General features: G+C 42.6%; 1 protein-coding gene across 1 annotated transcript in view; it reads left to right on the top strand.

Moving 5' to 3' along the window:
* The first annotated feature begins 8,281 nt into the window (after window positions 1-8,281).
* RAC1 (Rac family small GTPase 1) overlaps window positions 8,282-21,371 on the top strand; it is a 23,499-nt gene continuing 10,409 nt past the window's right edge. Inside the window, exons 1-3 of the mRNA XM_064296019.1 lie at window positions 8,282-8,411; window positions 17,793-17,864; window positions 21,013-21,130. Of these exons, the coding sequence (XP_064152089.1) occupies window positions 8,377-8,411; window positions 17,793-17,864; window positions 21,013-21,130 (225 nt within the window). The 5' untranslated portion in view covers window positions 8,282-8,376. The remainder of the gene's footprint in view (window positions 8,412-17,792; window positions 17,865-21,012; window positions 21,131-21,371) is intronic.

Below are 21,371 nucleotides of genomic sequence, written 5' to 3'. Positions count from 1 at the left end.
CATTTGACATTTCCACCAGCAGTGTATAAGTGTTTCAATCTCTCCACAGCCTCTCCAACATTTATTATTTTGTGTTTTTTGGATTAATGCCAGCCTTGTTGGAGTGAGATGAAATCTCATTGTAGTTTTGATCTGCATTTCCCCAATGGCTAATGATCGTGAACATTTCTTCATGTATCTGTTAGCTACCTGAATGTCTTCTTTAGTGAAGTGTCTATTCATGAGATGGTGTCTAAATTCAGGTGGGATATACTCAAGGTCATACTTTGGCTCTCACAGATTTGCTCTAATTTTCAGTTTCAACTTGAACTTGCATGTGAGCAATTGATTGTTGTGCAGTCAGCCCCTGGCCTTGTTCTGACTGATGTGTTTTTCCATCATCTCTTTCCACAGATGTAGTTGATTTGATTCCTTTGTATTCCATCTGGCAAGGTCCATGTGTATAGTCGCTGTTCATGTTGGTGAAAAAAGGTATTTGCAATGAAGAGTCATTGGTCTTGTAGAATTCCATCATGTGATTTCCAGCATCGTTTCTATCACCAAGACTGTATTTTCCAACTACCAATCCTTCTTCTTTGTTGCCAACTTTCGCATTCCAATCACCAGTAATTATCAGTGCATCCTGATTGCACGTTTGATCAATTTCAGACTGTAGAAGTTGTCAAGAATCTTCAGTTTCTTCATTTTTGGCCTTAGTGGTTGGCGCGTAAATTTGAGTAACAGTTGTATTAGCTGGTCTTCCTTGTTGGCATATGGATGTTATTCTATCACTGACAGCACTGTACTTCAGGATAGATCTTGAAATGTTCTTTTTGATGACAAATGCAACACCATTCCTCTTCAAGCATAGTAGACCATATGATTGTCTAATTCAAAATGGCTAATACCAGACCATTTCGGCTCACTAATGCCTAGGATATCGATGTTTATGTGTTCCATTTTATTTTTGACAATTTCTAATTTTCCTAGATTTATCCTTTGTACATTCCAGGTTCTGATTAAAATAGATGTTTGCCATTGCTTCTTCTCATTTTGAGTCATCCCACATCAGCAAATGAAGGTCCCGAAAGCTTGACTCCACCCACGTCATTAAGGTCAACGCTACTTTGAGGAGGCAGCTCTTCAGCTCTTCCCCAGGGGGCTCATCTTCCAGCACTATAGCAGACAAAATGTTCTGCTGTTATTCACAAGGTTTTCATTGGCTAATTCTTTTCAGAAGTAGACTTCCGGGTCCTTCTTCCTAGTCTTAGTCTGGAAGCTCAGCTGACACCTGTCCGCCTTGGGTGATCCTGCTGGTATCTAATACCAGTGGCACAGCTTCCAGCAAGCCCCCACAGTATGACAAACTGACAGACATGTGGGGGCAAATAAACAAATATTGACCTCAAATTAATGATATACATTCTGAGGTGTTTAGGGGTGACATGTACTGGTTTCTATAACTTATTTTGAAATGCGCCAAAAAATTACATGAATTGTTAAAATGGATAGATACATAGATGTGTAAAAAAGTAAGTACAGAAAAATGTTAATTGTATCTATAGAGACAGGGGAGAGATCAATGGTTGCCAGGGGGAGGGCAGGGTGAATAGGTGGTGCACAGGGCATTTTTAGGGCAGTAAAATTGTTCTGTATGATACTGTAATGGTAGACACATGACATAAAGCATTAAGCATTTGTCAAAATCCATAGGACTGGACAGGACAAGGTCAGCAGTTTGAATCCACCAGGCACTCGATAGAAACCCTAGGGGCAGTTCTACTCTGTCCTATGGGGTCACTAAGAGTTAGAAACAGCAGAGGGTTTTGGTTTGGTACAACACAAAGTGAACCCTAACGCAAACTATGAATTTTACCTAATAATATATCAATATTGCTTTATCAACTGTACCAAATGCACTATAGGAATGCAAGATGTTAATAGGAGAAAGTACGCGCAGGGGCAGGTTCCTGGGTAGCGTGAATGGTTGCTAACCGAAAAGTTGTAGGTTCAAGTGTAGCGAGTGGCACCTCAGAAGAAAGGCCTGGCAATCTGCTTCCAAAAATTCAGCCGCTGAAAACCCTATGGAGCATAGCTCTACTCTGACACAACCATGGGGTTGCCATGAGTTGGAATTGATTCCACAGCAAGTTTTTTTTTTTTTCCTGTGTGCAGGGGGGGAGAAGGTAGATGAGAACTCTGTACTTTTCGCATAATTTTCCTGTAAATCTAAAACTGGTCAAAAAACTAAAGTCATCTAAAAATTAAATTTATTCCTGAACCTAGATGAATATATGGGTGTTCACTGTATATTTCTTTCAACATTTCTGCATGTTTGAAAATTTTATAACAAAATGTTGGATACAGAAAAAAAGCCCAGGCTCCAGGTTAACCATTCCCATCAAGCACATACTTCTCTATCGTCTCACTGTTGTCACATCCCTGCCCTGTCTTCACAGTGGAGCTGGTCAACAAGAGTGCTGGTTTGTCTTCACTCTCCCTGGCCATCTACCCTGGGGTAAATGGCCATGGTCTGGACACAGACCTCAAAGTTTTCTGCTCTAATGTGGGCTGGTCTGTGCCACAGTCACCATCATCCAAGGGCCCCAGCTACCTTCTGCTGTGTGGATCTCTGGTTTCTGGGTCTCAAGGCTTCTTCTTGCTTTCTTTCCACCTCCTGGAGAAACACATGTTCCATCAGCTTCCTGGGAAATGGTGTGTGGGGTTCTGCCAGCTTCCTGGGAAATGGTGTGTAGGAAGTAAAACTTCTTGAGAACTTCCTTGTCTGAAAAGGCTCTCATTTTATATTACTTTTAATTGTTTGTGGTTTTATACATACATATATAACAAAACCTTTGGTGATTCAACATTTTTTTGTGTACAATTCAGTGACACTGATAATGTCCATCACATTGTGCAACTACCGCCACCTTTAACAGAAATTCAGTGCCCCCTAAGCCGGTTCCCCTTTCACCTCCCTCCCACCCTTGGTAACCACTAACAAACTTTGGTTTCTATGTATCTGCCTACCTCATATAAGCAGGATCATATACTATTTGGCCTTTTGTGACTGACTGACTTCACTTAGCATCATGTTTTCAAGGTTCATCCATATTGTGGCATGCATCAGGGACTTCATTTCTCTTTATGGCTAAGTGATATCCCATTGAAGGTATGTATCACGTTTTGTGTATCCACTCATTTGTTGTAAACCCTGGTGGCGTAGAGGTGAAGAGTTATGGCTGTTAACCAAAAGGTCTGCAGTTCAAATCCACCAGGTGTTCCCTGGAAATCCTGTGGGGCAGTTATACTCTGTCCTAAACTATAAGTTGGAACTGACTGGATGGCAATGGGGTTTTTTTTTTTAATTCATTTGTTGATAGACACCTCGGTTTTTTCTACCTTTTGGCTACTATGAAAATGTTATTTTACCCTCCCACTTGATCAATCCTTTGGCTCTGAGGAGTTCTTCAGGATTTTGAAGGCATTTTACTCTAGTAGGGTAACTGGAAACCTGAAGCCATTCTGTTTCCTGTTTCCTTATGACCTGTGTTTTCTCTTTGGAAGCTTGTAGAATCTTATCAATTCCATTGTTCTGAGATTTTACAATGTGGTGGGTCTGTTTTCCTTCTCTAGACTGGCTCTTTCAATCTGTAAACTCATGTCATTCTGGTCTGGAGAATTTTCTTGAACGTTTTCATTGATGATTTCCTCCTTTGCTTTCTCTGTGTTCTTTTTTTGTAGAACTTCCTATTATTAGTATGGTTGGACCTCCTGGGCTGTTTCTAATAATGTTCTTACTATTCCCTCCTCCATTTTTCTATCTTTCTGTCTTTTGGGTCTTTTCGGGAAATTTCCTCAAGTTGATGTTTCAACCTGTCTATTTTTTCATTTTTGCTAGCTTTCTTTTATTTTCCAAGAGTTTTTTTCCCCTTAATCTTCTGAATGTTCTTTTTTTGTAATACAAAAAAAAAAAAATTACCATAGAGTCAATTCCAAGTCGTAGAGACCCTATATATCTTATTTAAATTATATTATTTTATCTGAATATTCTGATAGCTTTTAAAAAAAAAAAAAAAGTTCTCTTCTCCCTGCCCTGTTTTTGTTTTCCTCAACTTTATTTTCTAGCTTCCCTTCTGGAGGATTTCCTGAGCTACCTGCTTAGGAGTACAGGCTTGCTGGTGATCCCTCCCCATATTGTATCTGTTTTTCCCATCTGCGCAAGGCAGGTTCTCCAGAGAAGGGCCCTCCACACTCTTAGGGAAGGGTGTATCTCTTGGGCTTCCTGGAGCCATAGGGGCAAAGTGAAAGCTGGGAGGGACTGAGGACTCTGCCTAAGGCTACTAAGTTCCTTTGTTTTTGTTTCATTATCTAAAGATTCCCTGGTTCATCTTGTTTTAGAAAGGAACCTCCAGTCTTTTGTAGATGGGAGGGAAGGTGGCCCCTCTGCTTAGTGCATGGTGGGAGGCAAGGTAGGGGGCTCCAAGCTTCTCAGCTTTCGCCCCATCCTCCTTATCTTTCCCTTCATCCATAAAGACCCAGTGCTGCTGGTTTTGAGCCCCTGATTCTCTGCTACAGAGCTGGTGTTGATCAGCTTTTCTCACTACCAGTCTAGGTCTGTTTCAGGTGGCTAAGTCAGTTGCAACCACTCTGTCCCCTCATCTACTTATCTGGTTTCAGCTTCTGACATCAGGATGTCTTTTTCCCCATTCCCTGTTCCAAGATTCTTTCTTTCTTTCTTTTTAATTCCTTTATTGAAGTTCTTACAAGGTTTTTGGTGGACGTGAAATTAGATCTCTGTGATCCACCATTTTAACCTGGAAATGAACTTCACTGTATTGTATATTTACTTGCCTATTATGCACCTCCCCTACTAGAATGTAGATTCTCTGATGATAAGACAGGGCTACAGACATTTTCTTAAAATTGTTGTCTCCTCAGGACAGCCCCTCACCCAGCCCATTTCCTAAAGTTGTTTTTCTTCTCAGAACTTCTTTGAAAAGAAATAGCCACCGGCTAGCCAAAATCGACCAAAACAGGTCCTGCCCTCCATCTTGGCACTAGAGATAACCTTTAGCTCATTAACTGCCTCATGTGTGGTAAATTCTCTGCACCTGGGTTGAGAGCTAACATGCTAACAAACAAAAATGGCTAACTTCCTCCTCCATGAGGAATTGAACCCAGGACTTAGAAAATGCTTACTCATTTTAAAATGCTCTGTGCCTGCACCATTTTGTATTCTGAAACTAATCTTTCCTATATAAACCAGCCTCAACAAACTGCCTGCCAGGCAGTCTTGGATGGCACAAAGTTGCGACTGTCTTCTTGCTTGCCTTTCCCTCTTCCCAACTCAGTCTCTGTGATTTTGGATGGAGTAGTGCTGAGCAGAACCTGGAGCTCCTAGCAACAATGGCAGGGCTCTGTTTTGTTCATTTCACACTTTCAACGCCTAGACAGTGAATGGAACAGAAGTGGGTGCTCAGGAAATGAGTAAATGAATGACCTTGAATGAAGGACCTAAACAGGGTACAGGATTCCATACACTTGATAAATGAGTTAACCAGGTAGCACGTTCAGAAAAACGCATGGTCTAATTGAGTATTTATTTGCTTTTATTAATTTTAATTGGAACTTTTTTTGATCACTTGTTTCTGTGGGGAAAATTATAAGTAGATACTGAAGGAAAAACTTGGAGAAGGGTGATCACTGAGTTTTAAATTAAGTATGATTTTTATATGTGCACTGAACATTAGTTTGGTTGCTTCACAGTCGAACCTCTTTATAGTGGACTTCTACTTTACCAATCTGGAGAAATAATAATTTGAATTTTATTGTGTCACTTCTTGAATTAATAAAATGAGGAATATAAGAATAAAGTCCAGATTCAATGCAGTTTGTCATCCAGCCTGTGAATACTTCTCTGGATTCGAGACCTGAACAGTGCAAACGCTTGTCTTCTCTGTGTCACATCTGAGGACAGCCTACTCTTCTGCTGGCCATGTAACCTATGAATAAAGTCCTCTCTGTGGAAAACTCTTTTCTTCTTGCTCCATCAATACCCACTAAAAATCCTATCCAAATCCATCTTCCAACTCTCAGCTCAACTGTCATCTCTTTGAAGAAAACCTTTTTGTAGGCATGAATATCTTTTCCATGCTTTGCCTTCTGATAACCACCATACTTGTAATCTACTTATAACAATGAGCACAGTAGGCCTGGTGTCCTGGCAACTATGTCTCTGTCTGGTTTATTTACTACCAGTTCATTACAAAACAACAGCACAACACTGATATTTCTTGAACTGTATTACTGATGAGTCCCCACCCTTTTATCTGCCCCTGGTAACACATGAAGGTAATCATGCTGAGTAGTTAGGTTTGTCAACTAGAAAATTTTTTCAGCAGTGACAGCAAACAGGATGTTGTTTCTCTATCACCTTTGAAATTTCAACTATTCCTCAAGGGTGATCTTTATGAACAGAGCAAAAAGAAGGTGCCCTTTGCCCTGGGAATATGTTTATTTTGAAATAATTGTAAGCAAAAAATGCTTTAAAAATTAAAAAAAAATATATACTTGTATTCAAAGGGTCTGATTTCAGAAAACTGGTACAATACTGGGCAAAAGAGTAAGTCATAGGGAAAGAAGGTCCTACTAAGATGAAAATACAAGTGGAAATTAACTTCTCTGGAGGGTCCACTCTCAAACAGTGCTGATAGGAGTGTAAACTGATTATCAGCTTCCAGGAGGGCAATTCAACTACATGTATGTATAAAAGCTTTAAAAACATTCACCGGTACTGACCCAGTAACTGCATTTATGGTAAAAGTAGTCATGCAAATGGTTAATGAGCTTGGCTGCTAACTGAAAAGTTGGCAGTTCAAGTCCACTCAGAGGCATCTCAGAAGAAAGGCCTGGCAATCTACTCCAGAAAAGTCAGCCCCTGAAAGCCCTATGGGGCATGGCTCTAATCTGACATACATGGGCACACATGGGACTGCCATGAGTCAGAATCGCCTAAACAGCAACTGGTTACTGGTAGTCCAAAGAAATAAAACTATAGGAAAACATTCTTCCATAAACACGCTCATTCCAGCATTGTTTATAATAAAGATTAGCGACATTCCAACTGTCCAGTAACAGAAGAATTGGTTAAGTTATGTGGGCATAATAGAATAGCAAGCAGCCATTAACTATGTTCTAACATTGATCTCTCAATTTTATTAAAACCATGTTCTCTATGTACGTACGGAAGACCTGGCGGTGTAATGGTTAAGTTCTACGGCTGCTAACCAAGAGGCTGGCAGTTCAAATCTGCCAGGCGCTCCTTGGAAACTCTATGGGGCAGTTATACTCTGTTCTATAAGGTCGCTATGAGTCAGAATTGACTCGACGGCAGTGGGTTTGGTTCTCTACGTATATAAAAAATTAACTAGAAAATATACCGAACTTTAGTGCTTTGGTATAAAGACAAGGGCATTTTTGTTCAGTTTCATCTCTAGAACTTGGTACAAAACATAGGGCACAGTTGGCCCTCAATACATTTTAAAAATAATACAAGATGATAACACAGAAGAAGAAAATTAAACACTTTCTTTTGCTGAATGAACATGGGTTCTCTCTGAACACTGGTGCGGTGTATGTTTTGATATAGTTTTCGGTTCCGAATTTTCTAGAAAGACCTTAGGTGACTATCACAATAAAATGGATAATAAAAAGTGTGGGCTGGAATCAATACCCTTCAGATGACCTCGGACAGGAGCTGATCTGCGTAAGCGTGGCTCCTGGAACTCAGTGCATCTTTCAATGCCTAAATCCTGGGGGCTGTGCCGAGAAGAATCCCCCACTCCAGGGCCGGTCCCCGAGGCGCAGGGCGCCCCCACAACCTCGACCGGCCAAAGACAGGCTCGTGGCCCCAAGATGGCAGCCCTCCCCGCAGCCGCCGCCGAGCGCTTCCGGGCGTTCCCGAGCGTCTCCGAAGCCAAGAGGAGCCCCGCCCGCCAAGCGGCCCTCTGAGGCTCGCCCTGCGGTCGCAGCCGAGCGCTTCCGAGAGCTTCCGGGCGTCTCCGAAGCCCAGAGGAGCCCCCCGGGAGCCGCGCGGGCGGGCCGGCGGGCGCTGCCCCGCCCCGGAGCCTGGGAGCGGCGGCGCCGGCGCGGGGGAGGGGAGGCCGGATGTGAGTGGAGCGGCCATTTCCTGTTTCTCTGCAGTTTTCCTCCAGCTTTGGGTGGTGGCTGCCGCTCGGCTCCGGCTCGCAGTCCGCTGAGCGCAAGGCGGCGTGGACAGCGGCCCCGGCACTTCGCGCCCCGCCGCCCGCAGCTGCGCGCCTGCCCGCCGCGCCCCGCGCCCGCCGCTTCTTGCTTCACCGCGCGGCCGCCGTCGCCTCCCCGCGAGCGGCCCAGATGCAGGCCATCAAGTGTGTGGTGGTGGGAGACGGGTGAGTGCGCGGGGCCGGGCAGGGCGGCCGCGGGCGGGGGTCGGGCCGCGGGCGGGGGGCGGCCCTGGCCGGGGAGGCCGGAGCCGCGGGCTCGCCTAGGGGCCGGGCCCGGCCTCCCCTCCCCGGGCCGGGCGGCGGCGGCGCGGACCCCCTCCCCTCTTCCCGGGACCGGGCTGCGCGGGCCTGGTTCCGCCTTTTTTTGTACGTGGAGGAGGGAATGAGCGCCGGCTGGAGGGAAAGTGAACTCCACCCTCCAGCTCCTGCCCTGCTCCCGGGCCCGCGGTGGGCGCCGGGGCCGGAGTCGCCGAATGCCCAACTCCCCTCCCAGCGCTGCTCCCCACGCTCCCCTTACTTGCCTGTCGGTTAGGTGGGATTTAGAGTCGCCTTTTAAAAAAAAGGACCGTCGGCTTTTATAGGATCCTCTCGTGCCCCATGCACCCCATTGAGCGCTTTCGTGGGCAACAGTGGCCAAGTTAATAATGTTGGATGAATGTTTTCCTGGGCGGGGTTGGCGACCCCAAACTTCTTTGTGATGAGATATCTTCGACTTGCGCTTCGCCGGTTCTAGGGCTTTTAGATGATAATTTTTGCTATTTCTTAAAGAAACTTTTTAAATATATTTCATTTCATTTTGTTGTTGGGAATGTGCGCAGAGCATTCATCAATTCACCAATTTCTACACGTCCCATTCAGTGACATTGATTACATTCTTCGAGTTGTTCAACCATTCCCCTCCTCTCCTTTTCTGAGTTGTTCCTCCCTCGTTACCATAAACTTACTGCCCCCTAAGTTTCCCATCTACTCTTTTTGTGCTGCTTTTGTCAATTTGCTCTCTGGGAGAAGCGTTTAAGATTTTAGCTGTGAAGAAAGGAGCTGGGTGTGATTAAGATTGTTCCCTTCGTTGAACATGATGTGGTCCCCCCACCAGAAAAAAAAAAAAAATTGGCCTTCACTTAATGCGTTAGGTATGGGGTGTAGCAGAACAGGCTGCCAGAGCGGAGCTGCCCTGTGACTCAAGGCATTTCTTTTCATTACTGTCTGGGGGGGTTCCAGGCCCTAGAGGAAGACAAGACTTGTCTTATGCAGGTTTTTTTTCCTCCCATAGAAACAAGACTCTCAGTATAATCCGAGCGGTGTTGTGCGTCTCAGCCTCGCTCGTGTAGTTTGGTGTTAACAGGGAAGCTTGAAAACTCACTACCAGTTTCGTCACGTTCAGAACGCAGCTGATACATTCTCAAGTGTGTAGAGTCGAGGGAGAAGTTCTGGAGTCACTGATCTTTTAATTAGCGTGCTTCAAACTTGTCATCAGTACTGATTGTGCGTGTATGCCTCTAAGTGAATTTATTAATTCTAAGTTTGACATTTGAAATGATCTCTGTGACAATTGAGATGCAAGAACAATTAGACATTTGATTGACTTGTCGGACTTAGAGGTGAGAAGGGTGTTAATACTTGGTGGTTCTATACATATAACTGAAAATTGTTTCTCTCACTTAAGAATTTGTAAAAATTTTTTGTTTTTCTGTTTTTAAACCTTTTAAAAGCTTTAAGGCCCCTGTGTGGCGTAAACGGTTTGCACTCAGCTGCTAAGCTAAGGGTTGGCCAGTCAAACCCGCTCAGCAGTACCTCAGAAGAAAGGCCTGGCAATCTGCTTCTGTAAATATTTCAGCCAAGAAAGCCCTATGACGCAGTTCTACTCTGTAACACATGGTGTCACCCTGAGTCGGAACTGACTCCACGGCAACGAGTTAGGTTTGCTTTCTGTCATTTGACTAAAACACGTTCAGTTAATTGGCTTAAGTGTGAGATCAATAGATTCAGTTAAATGAAGTTTTGATATTTGCATAATGAATTAATTAAACATGTCACTTTTTCTTAGGAACATTTTTAATTATCTGAATTTCCTTTAAAAGTTAGAAATGCTAAATCTATAATGCCTACGACAGCCAAACTCATTGCCACTGAGTCGATTGTTACTTATAGCGACCCTATAGGACAGAGTAGAACTGCCCCATATGGTTTCCAAGGAGCGGCTGGTGGATTCAAACTGCCAACCTTTTGGTTAGCAGCCATAGCAGTACCACAGCTCCCAATACTTTGAATATGAACTAATACATAGTATTTTTTTAAGTCAATGAATTGCTGATAATTCCATATTCAACCATAGGATGTAATATTCTTACCTTAAAATATCAGAAGGGAAACCATAAGTGCTAGCAGATATGTTTAGCTACTATTTGTATTGACTAGTTTATAGTCCAACAACTTATTGACTGCCTACCATGAGATCTGAATCCTCCCTTCAAATCCCTGCCCACCACTTACGGGGTAACCTTGAGCAGATCATTATCCCCCAAGAGAGGTGCCTCAAGGGGAAGTCTCGCGGATTAAACAAGATGCTGTATATTAAGTACCTCCCAGGTGCCTGGCCCCCGGGTGAGTGCTTAGTAGTGCCAGCTTCCATTATTCTTATTTTTGCTGCTTCTGTTACTGTGAGGCACAGCTAGGCTCCGTGAGGGAGTGCTAGGCATAAAACACAGTTCCTGACCTGAGTTTTCAATTAGCCTTCTAATGCTGTACTTGGTATTCTCGATGTTGTAGTCAAGAAGCAATATTAGGCTAAGGCTGAGCAACATTAGAAGTGAAATGTACCTTTACAAAAAACTGAAGCTGTATTACTTGAAATAAGGACTGGTAAGGAGCAAATGGAAACCCTGGTGGCGGTAGTAGTTAAGTGCTGTGGCTGCTAACCAAAAGGTCTGTCGTTTGAATCCGCCAGGCACTCTTTGGAAACTCAGTGGGGTGGTTCTACTCTGTCCTGTAGGGTTGCTATGAGTCGGAATCCACCCAATGGCAATGGGTATGGTTTTTTTTAAGTAGCAAATACAACATAGGGAAAATGTAGATGCATGGCTTTCCAGACCAAAAATACTTCTCAGCTTTTAATGGAATAAAATATATTCCTGATGATACAGGTGGAATGTTCTTTTATTCAAAATTTGTTAAAGCTGTAAGTATGGATCTGAATTTTGTGGGGCTGAGAAGTCAGTGTTGTGGAATTTCAAGCAATTTGAGCGCAATTTAAGCAATAATGGAAAACTGATTGAAGCTTGCCTGTGTAAAAATACTTATTGTACATACAAAAAAAAAAAAAAAAAAAAAAACCCCAGCGCCGTCAAGTCGATTCTGACTCAAAGCGACCCTATAGGACAGAGTAGAACTGCCCCATAGAGTTTCCAAGGAGCGCCTGGTGGATTTGAACTGCCGACCCTTTGGTTAGCAGCCGTAGCACTTAACCACTACGCCACCAGGGTTTCCTAACCTACATACCAAAAAAAACCAACATAGATAACCTAAATATTACATATCTAAATATCAAATATTTAGACTATTTTAAAATATTCTTAAGAACTATAGTTAAAAGCTGTGTTATAACTATAAAATCAGTCATCATGTGTTCTAAATGGAATATTTCCTGTATAGTAGTCTGATGATATTTGGTATAAAATATGAGATGAAATTGGATACTTTTTTATTCTGTTAAAATAGTCCTTCCAGAACTCAGTACTTACTAGCTCCTTGTGGGGAACCTCTGCCCCTAGATTTTACCTGGGGAAGACAGCATCTCATATTCAAATAGATGTAAACAACCATTTTTAATTGGCTTTGTTTTGCATTTTGGCTTTGGTTGTATAGAAAGATGGGAGAGAATGAACTGAAGTCCTCCTTATTTTACTCATACAAAATGGTGTCCGCTTTGGGCCGGTAGTCTATTCAGCCCAGTGTCTAACATTGCTGTCCAGAAACTCAGTTGATCATGATAAAAGCTTCCCATGATGTCATCCTCACAGGAATGTATACCGGTTACTCTACTTCCATTGAGCAATCAGGGGTAGTGTGACCTGTGAATTTGTTTAAGCTGTTCATGAATGGTCTTTGTGTGTTTTCCTTTTGCGACGTGGGATTCAGTATTTATTCTTAACCTATCGCAAAGGTATTTGGATTCTCTACTGGTTTCCAAATTTAGGTTTAGTATTTGACTGTGGTCTAGTTTCGTAAAATTATACATCATTATTTATTTTTAAATTTCAAATGGGAAAGTTTGGGATTGGGTTAAGTGGGGGGGTATCAAAAATCCATTTTTGGAAACCCTAAGTTCAAGTTTTTATAATGCTCTATCTTTTACATTAGTCACCTAAACTCTTGGTACTTCCTGCTTTTTTACCTCTGCGTCATCAGGTAGCTCTATCTTATAATTGCTGTCTTCCTAGAAAGGAGATGTTTTTTCAGAGTCCTGCTTCCAAGGCAGTTACTACATGTCAACAGAGAGAATGTTTTTCCTCCAACATCCTACTAAGAAAATTCAAACATAAAGAAAAATTTGAAAGAATTGTACAGTGAACACTCGTATATTATTACCTATTTTCTGTAATCACCATTTTGCTCTATTTGCTTTATCACATACCTCCCCAATATCAGAAGGGATGTTTTAATAGAGGATTTGATTTCAAAGGAGATGGGGGTGGTGTGCAGTTAGGAATAAATTCTTATTTTTGAACTCTAGATCTTTGGCTGACTTAAATGCCTGCAACCCGAGGGTTAGACTTGATGGTTCTAGGAGGGTGGTCTAGAGTAAAGCCTGTTTCAGATTTGAAATCTGTTGTAGATAGTATCTTCAGCCTTGACTATTCTAGAAACTTTACACAGAATCTTATTTTTTGAAGCCTGTAGTGGTGATAATGGTTAGCTTTCTGTGAGTTGGTTGTGATGTCTCCTGATAGTAGCAGAACATCAGATTATCAGATTGGGTTTGGGGTTTTTGTAGTACTAAACTGCTCTGTTAGTTCATATATTTTCTGAACATATTATCTGCAGTTATGCATTTATTAATGGCCTACTGGTACAGAATCCCCACGCCCTTTTTCTCAGTGTAAATCAAGCACCTTCAGGGTCTTAAAGTTATTCAGCAAGTATAAGTATCTGTTTGGTCGTTAAAATTCACATTTCTACTGCAGATCTAGGTACTTCTAGAGAGCAGTTGTTGTTGTCCAGTCATTTCAGACTCATGGCAATGCCATGCGTGCAGAGTAGAACTGCTTCATAAGATTTTCAAACGCCGACTTTTTGGAAGCAGTTTGCCAGGCCTGTCTTCCAAGGCACCTCTGGGTGAGTTCTGACTGACCTTTTGGCTAGTGATCGAGCATTTGCCGTTTGAGCCACCCAGGGACTCCTCTGGATAGCAGTACTGGCTCCATATTTTGCTTTATAGTTGTCTTTAGAGTCACCAAAAGGTCAGCAGTTTGAATCCACCAACAGCTCCTTGGAAGTCCTATGGGGGAGTTTTACTCTGCCCTGTAAAGTCGCTATGAGTTGGAATTTACTCCATGATAATGGGTTTTTTTGGGTTTAAGATCAGTTTATAAGGAGGACAAAAACAGAAAATTCCTGAATCTCCTCCCCGCCTTTTTTTTTTTTTTTTTAATGTGAGGAAGTCGACACCGTTTCTAGATTTATTGGTCAGAGTACTGTTTAGTTTTGGCTTGTAGATTTCATGAAGTAACATCGGAATTTGTAAAGAAAAAAAAAAGTTTAAAAAGTTTTTAAAGTTCTTCTTAATGGAAAAATGAAGACCAGAATAGGAGCTTAAGTTACTGTTTTGAATCTTGGCTATTTCTATGAGCTGGGGTAGGAGAAACATGCAAGTTTTTTTTTTTTTTTTAAATGTAATGTCAGGAGCTAGGGGCAAATCCAGTGTAGAGCCAAGTGAGCTTTCTTCTGATAGACGCATGTTTATTTTCTAGAGTTACAGCATCTCTCAGTGTTTCAGAGAAGTTGAAGCAAGTGGCAAAATATATAAAATTTGAAATTCCAGAGCAGCTGTAACTTCCAAAAATTCTGGGCAGCATCAGTCAAAGCCGTGACGAAATACAGCTTCCATTCTTTACGGGAAGAAGGCTGTTACTTTGCCTAGTGCTGATGTTGACTTTGGCCCCTAGAGTTTATTGTGTAGTGTGTTTATTAAAAGGAGTGAGTAAATACACTAACGGGAGGTGAACAACCGTTTTCTCTTTTTTTGTTGTCCATTAAAAAAAAATACTTAATCAAAGGTGGAATGTACACTTATTTTAAAAAGTCAGAATTCTACAATTTAATCATTTTTTATACACTAGAGATTTGTAGCAAATAAAGGACTGGGTGGGTAGGTGAGGGATAGCTGGATAGTACCTTCACTGCAGGGCCGACGTCTGAAGGTGAGCCCAGTCGTGCAGTCCTGATTTAGGTTTAGGGCTGTGGAGCCACAGCAGGGAGCGAAGTGAGCTTTAGGTGGATGGGCCCTGCCAATGCTCGCTGGCAGAAGGGTGAGGGCAGTGGTATGGTAGGGGAATGGGCTGGTTGGGCCAAGTTAGGGTACCACTACTGAATGCTTACTATCCGCTAGGCATCGTGAAGTTGGAGACCCACCCAACAGGGAGCAGTAACAGCATTTTTACGCAGTGACATTTGTGGTTTTGAAAATGCTGCTGGTTGTGCCTAGCGTGTTTCTTCTTATCCTGCCCCCACTTCTCATAAGCCTCAGCTGCATTGTGGCCTCCTCACCACCCCGGGACCAGGTCAGGTCCTCCTTCTGTACATTCCCAGTGCATCCTCAATAACACTTACCGTGCTTGAAGTCCTGGTGGGAGAGTGGTCAAGAGCTACCCTGCTAACCAAAAGATTGGAAGTTCAAATCCACCAGTCGCTCCGTGGAAACCCTGTGGGGCAGTTCCACTCTGTCCTGTGGGGTCGCTGTGAGTCAGAATCAACTCAACAGCAACGGGTTTTACCATGCTTATCATTTTTTACGTAATGACAGTATTCTTATTGTTTTTATTTAATAACCGAATAAACTCCATGTGGTTCTGTTCATTGCAGTATCTTTTTTTTTTTTTAATTTTTGTGCTTTAAGTGAAAGTTTACAAATCAAGTCAGTCTCTCGTACAAGAATTTATCATTGTAATATCTTCAGCATCCAGTACACTTCTGGCATGACACATGATTTGCTGGCATGAATTGCAATTGAATTAATGTCCCCAATAGTTCTGTGATGGAGCTGGCATAAGGGAGTTGAAACTTGCCAGTCAGTTACAGCCAGTAAGTGATAGAGTTGTCTGTGGGTCTCACATCCAGAGTTGTGACTCCAGAGCTTAGGTTTCTGCTCATAACAGGTTTATTTGACATTCTGAGCTTTTCAGAAAAAGTATGTCCAATGAGTCATTTCCGTGTAGAAAAGCTTTTAGGAGTTAGAAGTTACCTCCTAACTGATGATGTAATGTTTGACTCAGTGAGGTCTTTGGGTTGGACAGTTCCAGCTTTTTGTTAAGACTTAAATAATGTTAGGAGTGAAACAAGTCTTGGCAAGACTGGATGGGCCTGTAGTCTCTTGTTGAGAGGTTCTTGCTTTAAGCTAGGAGTGTGAGGGAAAATAGAAAAACACTTTCTTCGTGGTGAACATACTGATTTATAGTAATTGAGGTTGAATGACAAAATATTGTAAATCAGAGCTTCATCGTATCACCAGGACCTTAGTATGCCAACAGAGGATATCAGGGCCGTTTAAGGAGACCATCTGGCAGATCCTTAGGATGTCAGTGAATGAGGCGTTCAGACGCCCCTGTGGCGGCCATGAATGTTGTAAAAGTTGGAGACCTTTTCTTTGCTAATGGTGCAACGATCTTCATTTTTTTTTTTTTAATTAATTAGGTGAAGGTTTACAGAGCAAATTCCTTTCCCATTGAATAGTTTGTGCACAAATTGTTCCGTGACATAGATTGCCCTCCCCATAATGTGTCAGCACTCTCCCCGTTATCACCCTGAGTTCTGTGTTTCCATTCGTCTGAGTTTCCTGCCCCTTCCTGCCTTCTCATCTGTGCTTTTGGGCATATGTTGTCCTTTTGGTCTCATGTAGATGATTGTTCTAAGGAGCACTTTCCTCACACTTGTTATTGTGACCTTAGTTTTAGCTGAAAAATTTGCGAGCAGCTTGGACCTGGCACCCACCCCTCTGAGTTCTGTCCGTTGGCATCATACTCCGTATCCATCACCAGCTATGCAGGCGGAGTGTCCATCTCTGGAGTGTGTCCACATGTTTCTCGTTTACTTTCTTCTCTGCAGCTTTTTGGGAAGTTTACTCCATTGTCCCTGAGCCACATATTGATATGTCTGCAATACACTGCGTTGCCAGGACTTGCCTGCACATTGTGCTATAGCCCTTGCTTTAAAAGCTGGTGGTGCCAATTCTCGTAAAAAGACCAGACTTAATGGTCTGACTGAGACTACAAGGACCCTGGTCGTCATGGCCCCCTGACCTTCTGTTAGCCCAGGACGGAAACCATTCCCAAAACCAGCTCTTCAGACAGGGATTGGACCGGACAATGGGATAGAAAAGGATGCTGGTGAAGAGTGGGCTTCTTGGATCAAGTAGATACTTGAGACTATGTTGGCATCTCTTGTCTGGAGGGGAGGTGGGAGGGCAGAGGGGGTTAGAAGCTGGTGGAATGGACATGAAAAGAGAGAGTGGAGGGAAGGAGCGGGCTATCTCATTAGGGGGAGAGCAATTAGTATATAGCAAGGTGTATATAAATTTTTATATGAGACTGATTTGATTTGTAAACTTTCACTTAAAGCACAATAAATATTTAAAAAAAAAAAAGCTGGTGGTGCCCCGTGAGGATTGGGGGTGAGGGAGGGGCACACAAAAACAGGTGAATGAATGTGAGAACAATTAATATGTGTGGTGTATTGACTAAGCATGGCTTCTTAAGAGCGCACCATTACTGCCTGGCAGAGGGAAGGCTTTAGAAAGGTGGTGGGATTTTGAGCTGTACCACTTAAAGGTGGCAAAATAAGTTACTTATAAAAGTCACAAAGTATTAAGTTGCAAGAGGAAGCTATGTTTGCATATTAGTGTTACTCACAAAATAATTTGAAGATAGAATTTAAGATTCTTGGATGAAAGACACTTATACGGATCTTTACAAAAAGACTTAAATTTTAAAATATTTTCCCTTTTGAATAGGACCTTGTGCTTATTTAACAACTATTTCTTGACTGTCAGAGTTAATACTACGTACCTGGACAGAATGAAAAGGTTCCTGACTCTACCTTTCTGAGGAACTCTAGTTTGTTTACTTTATATTTCAGGATAAAACTGGGTGTGTATTGTTAAATAAAAGGTTATAGAAACTGATTGTTTTCTTTAATGCTAAGCACTTAGTGTGTATTAGTTGATTTTCTAAGCAATTATTTTAACAGAATAATGAAAGCTAGGGTTATATCATAATGGTAGAAGTTCAGTATTTATGTTGACGAAGCAACTTACACCTTTTCTCTCTCTCTCTTTAGAGCTGTAGGTAAAACTTGCCTGCTGATCAGTTACACAACCAATGCATTTCCTGGAGAATATATCCCCACTGTGTAAGTATCTTTGGTTAAATCGGGAGTTAACTTGGATTCCTTTGACCATTTGTTTTGCCATAAAGCCAACAGATCACATCAGTAGATATGATTACTTTTCCTCTCATTCACTGAAGTCTAATTAGAAAGTATTTTGCTCCCCCCCCCCTTTTTAACTACTTAGACAATCTGGTATAAAGTTTCCTCATACTGATAGAACAAATGCAGCTTTCCTAATTGATTTTTAGTCACTGAGGGAACAAAAGAAGGTTTACAAATTAATTCTCAAGTATAGAGAGGAAAATACAAGCATTTCAGATCCGCTTGGGTCTCTGGGCTCTGTCCATGATGGAGCAGGGAATGACCGTGCAACATTCCTTTATGTTTTAATTGGCCTTTTCTGGCAAGGAATCATGTCAGTGTTGAGTTAAGGGGCTTTGGGATTGAAACCAGAGTGTGGGGGCCGGTGTGTGGGAGGACGAAATTGGCAATTGGCTTCTGAGTGGCTTATTCCCAATGGGCAGCACCATTGGGTGGAGATGACAAAGTGCTTTCTGATGCTGGGGTTACCAGGGAGCGCCGTGTAGCTAGGGCTGCTGATGCAGGCCCTGGTCCTTCTGCGTCCCCCTCCTGGTGGGGGCAGGATGCTGGTGGGAGGGAGCCCCTAAAGTCCCACCTGTGCACTGTCTCTCACACGCGTGCACGCACGCACACGCACACACACACACACACACTCTCTCTCTCTCTCAGATGTGCTCTCTGAAGTGTCATGTAGGGTTTTTTTGTTTGTTTGTTTGTTTTTTGATGTAAGTGGGATCATACCGTCCTGAATTTATTGTGGACGACTTCCTTGTCTGCAGATGTAGACAGAGCGCAGTCATAAACAGCTGTTAATGATTATGAAGTACTGTGGCTGACTTAACCACTGGTCATTTAGGTGGTTTCCTTTTTTTTTTTTTTTTTTTTGTCTTTACAAACACTGCTGTGTTAAACAGCATTGCACACACTTGCCAGTATTCCTGTAGGATATGTTATTTGAAGTGGATTTGTGACAAATCAAAAGGGAATCTACGTTTTAAAGTTTGAAAGATTTTACCCAGTTGGTCTTCAAAAGGTTGTCACTATCACTGGTGGTGACTGAAACCAAAAGCCCAAACCTGTTGCCGTCGAGTCGATTCCGACTCATAGCGACCCTATCAGACAGAGTAGAACTGCCCCGTAGAGTTCCCAAGGAGCGCCTGGTGGATTCAGCTGCCGACTTTTTGGTTAGCAGACATAGCCATTAACCACTACACCACCGTGGTTTCCAGCTGTGACTGAAGCTGCCCCTTTATACACACTGTGGTTAACCTGAGTAAAAAAAAATTATCTCATTACTGTCATTTGCATTTCCGATCATCAGTGAGGTCAGATCTTACTCAAAAGGTTTACTACCCATGTGTAGCCTTCTGTGACTTGCCCACAAAAAATCCTTTGCTTAGTTTTCCACTTTAAGTTTTTCCTGCTGGTGGAACTTTTTGTACATGAGAAATATCCATCCCCTCTGTCTCTCGCTTGTCTTTGAACTTTGTTATGGTGTCTCTTCCCATCTAGAAGAGACCATTTTTATGTACACATGCCACTTGTCCCCTTTCCTGCTCTTCGGTCTGAGTTTTTATGTCTTATTTAGGCAGGCAGTCCTTGAATGATGCAAAAATATTCTCTAGTATTTTTTTCTAGGCTTTGCATGGCTGAAGTTTTTTATATTTAATTCATTTAGAATTTGTTTTTGGTGTAGTATGAGGCAGGCAGATCCCTGGTAGCACAGTAGTTAAGTGCTCAGCTGCTAACCAGAAGATTGGGAGTTCCAACCCACCAGCCACCCTGTAGGAGAAAGACCTGGCAGTCTGCTCCCGTAAAGATTACAGCCTTGGAAACCCTGTGGGACCGTTCTACTCTGTCCTATACGGTCCTGAGGAGTCGGAATCGACTTGACAGCAGTGAATTAGTTTGATGAGCCAGGCATCCTTTTCCCAGATTGAAAACGATTGTCATGGTACCGGTTCTTGAATAATCCCTCTTTACTGAAGGAGGATTACCACATTCATCAGACCTTTCCTTTATGAAAGTTAATCTGGCCTTAAAACTGTATAGGCCACGTTGGAACCTTACTCCGACTTTGCTACTGTAGTGTAGTAAGACTCCTGAAGTTTTGGTCTGAAAGGTATATACAAAGAAGTTCTTGGGTTTTATTTTAAAGGCTGTTATGTTTTCTTCTCAGTTTGGCACTTGCCCGGTTTGAATTGCAGTGCCAGTTTTTTGTTCGGTTTTTAATGACCTGCTCTCTGGGACAGTTCAGCATACTTCGGCAGTGATTTTACAACATCAGTTTTATTTTTTCTCTCAGCCAATAGGCTTTTCTAGGCTGCCTCTTCTCAATTTGTGTGTAGTAGCAACTCAAAGTTAACTGAAATACTTGTGTAATCTGGTACACTCACTTGACCACTGTATGCAATAGCTTCTAAAATCAGGTTTGTGTCATGTTACAAGCACTCTGGTTACAGGCCCAGGTGACCAAGACTTTACTAAGTACCAGCCTGTAAGCCCTGGTGGTGTAGTGGTTAAGAGCTCAGCTGCTAACCAGAAGGTCTGCAGTTCGAATCCACCAGGTACTCCTTGGAAACTCTATGGGGGCAATTCTTCTCTGTCTTAGAGGGTCGCTATGGGTTGGAATCAACTTGACGGCAGTGGTTTTTTGTTTTGTTTTGTTTTGTTTGATGCTCAGGTAGGCATTCTGGAAACAGCAGAGGATAGCTACAGTACCATGCTTGTTGAAAATGAACAAAATATGTATGTGAAAACGTACAGTTGGGTCTTGAAAGAGGGACTAATTTTATACTTTGTTTCTTCCTGGAGGGAAAAGTCTTGAAGACTTTTTATTCCTGATGGTAATTTGCTTTCCTTAAATTCAGTAGCTTGTCCTTTGTTTCTCCCGCCTGCATTTGTTTCCCATACACTTCAGCCCCTGCTTCCTCACTTTGAAGGTCTACGGGTTATCCTCAGGCCTGCAGGGCATTTGCTGGCTGGCAGCCTCAGGCCCATCCAGCCTTCTCAGCACCCAGCTCCTCTCTCCCACCTCTGCCTTTGTGCTCCAGGGTTAAAGACGAATCGTTCTTGTTCCACCCCACAGCTTCGACAACTACTCTGCCAATGTTATGGTAGATGGAAAACCCGTGAATCTGGGCTTATGGGATACAGCTGGACAAGAAGATTATGACAGACTACGCCCCCTCTCCTATCCGCAAACAGTAAGGAGCGCAACTGGTTTTTACCGTGTCCTTTACGAGGCACAGTCGCTGAATGTTGAGTTGCATGCCACCTGTGGGTTTGCTCATCCGGCTGTCATTGGGTATATCAAGTAATCGCAAATCAAGTTAAATTAGTTAAGTTATAAATATTCCCCTGGATGCAAACTAGGTTGCTTTTTTTCGTTTTGCTTCTTTGAGCATTACCAGTTACTGAACACAGGCACTGTGTATTTTACATACC

Source organism: Loxodonta africana, chromosome 12 (assembly GCF_030014295.1).
Source record: "Loxodonta africana isolate mLoxAfr1 chromosome 12, mLoxAfr1.hap2, whole genome shotgun sequence".
Classification (NCBI taxonomy): Eukaryota; Metazoa; Chordata; class Mammalia; order Proboscidea; family Elephantidae; genus Loxodonta; species Loxodonta africana.
This window is presented reverse-complemented; position numbering and strand designations above follow the sequence as displayed.